This window comes from Arachis ipaensis, chromosome B06 (assembly GCF_000816755.2).
Source record: "Arachis ipaensis cultivar K30076 chromosome B06, Araip1.1, whole genome shotgun sequence".
In the NCBI taxonomy this organism is placed as follows: Eukaryota; Viridiplantae; Streptophyta; class Magnoliopsida; order Fabales; family Fabaceae; genus Arachis; species Arachis ipaensis.
The window spans coordinates 119,765,139-119,769,723 of record NC_029790.2 but is presented as its reverse complement, the minus strand read 5'-3'; the positions used below and the strand labels follow the sequence as shown (position 1 = coordinate 119,769,723).

The following is a 4,585-nucleotide window of genomic DNA, read 5'->3' as shown; positions in this document are numbered from 1 at the left end:
TTGTACTAATAAATTATGATTCAAAATATTTTAATATTTTTTTTTAAATTATTTGACGTGCAGTAGTGTTAATTACCAGTTTACCACCAACTTTATCTTCCTCTGTCATCCATTTGATGAAGGCGATTTTTTCCATTTATGTATTTATTAAGTGTATGTATTTATTAAGTGTATTTAATGAACAAAAATTTACCAATTTATTTTTTATCATACATATTAAAGTAGTAGTCCGTTTTATAAACACATGAAAATTAAAAAATATTCATTATAAAAGGTGAAATATATCAATTTTTTTGTTTTATATGTACTCTAAATAATAAAGTGGCTGATCACTATTAAGCTCTGTTTAAGAAATTTTAAAAGTTTTTTTAATAGTTTTTAATCTATAAAAAGTCACATTAATGATATTTAGTACAATTTTTTAGATATATTTTTAATTTTTTAAAAAGTTATTTAAGAATTTTAAAAAAGTCAAAAAATTTAATTTATCTCTTTTTCAAAAGTTATTTTATCACTTTTATTACATAACTTTAAAATAAGTATTTTTATGATAATTTTTCAAATACAAAATAATTTATTTATAAACTGCTTTTAATATAAGTCTTTATATTAATTTTTTTTCAAAAGAACTTAATAAGTTGTGTACATACTTTGGCCCAAGTAAATAAGATCCAGGCCCAATAAATATGAAAGGCTCACTAATAAAGGTGGACCTCACCATAAACCCGACCTCTTTGAAGAGGTCGGACATAAACTTAAAGGTCCAAGTTCTACTTGACTAAACGAGTAACTGCCTCCTTAAGTCTTTCTAACTGACTCTATTAGAAGGTAGATCCTAACAAACTCCCAAGATAAAGGGAATGTTTATCTATCAGAAAAGATAGAACTACTCTAACAAAGGTGGTTACCGACTCTACTATAAAAACACTGGCACTCCCCAAGTATAATTCATGTTCTAATCCACTAAGAACCTGCTTAAAGCCCTTGCTAACTTAAGCATCGGAGTCTCTTGCAGGTACCACCCCACCTCCTCACGAGGAACTCAGACAGGCGGCACCTCGGCACCAAAGAGGTCGGACGCCACCATATTAAGGGATCTAGACCTCATATTCAGGCCCAACTTAACGTTTCAGGTAACCCTATGAACATTGGCATCGTTGATGGGGACCTGGGATTCATCCTCTGACAGATGGCGAACCATGAGCTCAGAATGGCTATACGGCATCCGAGTCCGAGCCAGAAGATCAACTAGAAGACCAAGCCCTCTTGCTTCCGCCTTCACCGCCACACCATGGCCCCCACGAGGAAGGGACCTCAGAAAACCCCCAACCAAGGAGGATCCAGTCCGAGGTCCACCATCCTGAGGCGGAGGATCCACCTCATGCGATCGAGATCTTGGATCTCGTCCATGGCCAAGGGGATCGACTACAATAGCTCGAACACGAAGCTGAACGACAACGGGAAGCAGAACAATAACTGTGAAAAGAGGTGAGACGACAAAAAAAGTTAGAAGACAAGTTACGGAAACTGGAAGCTGATGTACAGTGGAAGAATAATCGGACGGAGCGTGAGGAAAGTCCCTTAGGGGGACAAGATCCGTTCACGGAAGAGATCATGAGGGCTAAAGTTCCTAGGAACTCCAAATTGCCTGACATGGATTTCTATGACGGAACGTCCGATCCAAGCCACCACCTCAGTAATTTTAGAAGCAGAATGTATTTGGCCGATGCCTCTGACACCACTCGTTGCAAAGCCTTCCCGACCACTTTAACCAAGGCTGCAATCAAATGGTTTGATAGCCTGCCTCCCAGGTCGGTCACTAACTTCGATGACTTGGCCAGAAAGTTTTTAACCAAATTCTCCATCCAAAAAGACAAAACAAATCACACCCCGAGCCTGGTAGGAGTAAAGCAAGAGGTTGGGGAAACCATACGTGACTATATAGAGAGGTTCAACAAGGCTTGCTTGGAAATTCAAAGTTTACCAACCGAAGCTATAACTATGGGTCTGGTCAATGGCATTAGAGAAAGGCCATTTTCTCAGTCGATATCCAAGAGATATCTGACTTCTCTGAATGAAATCCAACAAAGTGCAGAAAAGTACATCAACATGGAGGAAAACTTCCGATTTAGGAAACCTCTGTCACGATCTAACTTGCCCTACTATCAGGCTCGGGACAAAGAAAGGGAACCCAAGAAGAAAGAGGAGCAGAATGTAGAAAAACCTCAAAAGTATCACAACTACACCCCCTCTGAGAGTTTTCCTGGTCGATGTTTACAGAGAAATATGCCACATAGAGAAGCTTCCACCTCCTCGTCCGATTAAGCACAAAAAGGCTGGAAGTTGGACAGAGTATTGTGAGTACCACAAATTGTACGGACACTCCACTAATGAATTCTATGACCTCAAGAATGTCATAAAAAAGTTAGCCAGAGAAGACCGACTTGATAGATACCTGACAGACAGGTCGGACGACCCGAGGAAGAGAAGAGGGGATGAAGAAGGAGGACCACCAGAACGTCCTCCTCACACCCTAGAGCGACATATACACATGATAAATGGTGGATTCGCAGGAGGAGGAATATCAAAATCCTCACGAAAAAGGCACCTCAAGGAAATATATCAAGTCAGACAGGATGACCAATCACCCGACTTACCCACCATCTCCTTCACTAAAGAAGACGCTCAAGGAATAATACCTAGGCACGACGACCCAGTGGTAATAACTATGATCCTAGCAAACGCTAACCTACATCGGCCCTTGGTATATCAGAATAGCTCTGCAGATATCTTGTTTAAACCCGCCTTTGATAAGATCGGGTTAGAGGAAAAGGATCTAAGTGCATACCCAGATAGCCTTTTTGGACTAGGAGATATCCTGATCCGACCTCTAGGTTACATCTCATTATACACCACCTTCGGAAATGGAGATAGATCAAGAACACTAAGTGTCGACTTCATTGTAGTCAACGAAAATTTAGCCGACAACACCCTGATAGGTTGGATAACCCTGAACTCACTTGCAGCGGTCATTTCCACCCCACATCTTTGAATGAAGTTTCCCATAGATGAAGGAATTGCCACATTAAGGGAGATCAAAGACTAACAAGAAAATGCTATAATGAGAGCCTCAGTTTGAAAGGCAGCTCGAAAGGCAAAGAAGTCAACACGATTGAGTTAGGTGGAGTCCGAGTACGAGAAGAACTACGACCCCAACCTGAGGGCAAAACGAAAGAGATACAGATCAGAGACCACTTCGAAAAGATAACGAGCATAGGGGTGAACGTGGAGGAAATTCTGAAGAAACAGCTCGTTGAATTGTTGAGGAAAAACTTCGACCTCTTTGCCTGTAAAGCCTCTGACATGCCCCGTATAGATCCCGACTTAATGTGCGATAGGTTTGTTGTGTACCTAGGTTCCCGACCTATTCAGCAAAAGCGTAGAAAGCTCAAACCAGAGTGAACGCAAGTTGTAGAAGAACAAGTGCAGGCTCTGCTAAAAGCAGGATTCATAAGGGAGGTCAAATATCCGCTTTGGCTTGCTAACGTTGTGTTGGTAAAAAAAAAAAACAAAACGGAAAATAGAGAATGTGCATCGATTACATTGACCTCAATAAAGCCTACCCCAAGAATCCTTATCTACTCCCTAGCAATGATACTCTGGTCGACTCAGCTTCAGGCTATAGATACTTGTCCTTTATGGACACCTACTTGGGATGCAATCAAATCCCGATGTACAAGCCGGATCAAGAAAAGACCTCATTCATAACTTCAAAGGAAAAATATTGCTACATAGTAATGTCTTTCAGATTAAAGAATGCAGGAGCTACCTACCAGAGGCTGATGAATAAGGTGTTTTTCCCTCACATAGGAAAACTCTAGAGGTATATGTGGATGACATGCTCGTTAAGACCAAAGAGGACGGAACACTATTGTCCGACCTTTCGGAGGTCTTCTCTACTATAAGGAAGCATGAGATGAGGTTAAATCTCTCAAAATGCACCTTTGCAGTAAAAGCTGGGAAGTTTTTAGGGTTCATGATGACTCAAAGAGGCATAGAAGCTAACTCTGACAAATGCTAAGCCATACTCAACATGAAAAGTCCGACCTGTATTAAAGAGGTCCAACAATTCAATAGAAGGTTGGCTGCCTATCTAGATTTATGGCAGGGTTAGCTCTGAGATCCCTTTCCCTCTACTCAATTCTAAGGAAAGGGAAGAAATTTGAGTGGACCCCAGAATGCGAACAAGCTTTTTAAGACTTCAAGGCATTCTTGGGGCAACCACCCATACTTACCCGACCTGAGAAGGGAGAAGAGCTCGTACTATATTTGTCAGTAGGAAGTCAGGCTATAGCTTCAGCCCTGATCCGGGAAGACGAAAAGGGGCAACAACCTATCTACTTCGTCAGCAAAGTCTTACAAGGGGCAGAACTGAATTATCAAAGGATAGAAAAGTTTTCTTATGCCATTGTTCTTACATCTTGAAGGTTACGACCTTACTTCCATGCCCATACCATTAAAGTTCGTACTAATCAACCGATGAAAAATATCCTACAAAAGATGGACTTAGCTGGGAGGATTCTTC

The 4,585-nt window shown here is 40.7% G+C and overlaps 1 protein-coding gene across 1 annotated transcript; it reads left to right on the top strand.

The window, feature by feature from the left end:
- Positions 1,615–2,325, top strand: LOC107647402. Its single transcript, XM_016351477.1, has one exon. It carries the CDS (start codon positions 1,615–1,617, stop codon positions 2,323–2,325), a length of 711 nt encoding a protein of 236 aa, XP_016206963.1.

Bases quoted from the DNA above. Each gene is read 5' to 3' on its own strand.
- LOC107647402 (XM_016351477.1), top strand. From the start codon at position 1,615: ATGAGGGCTAAAGTTCCTAGGAACTCCAAATTGCCTGACATGGATTTC.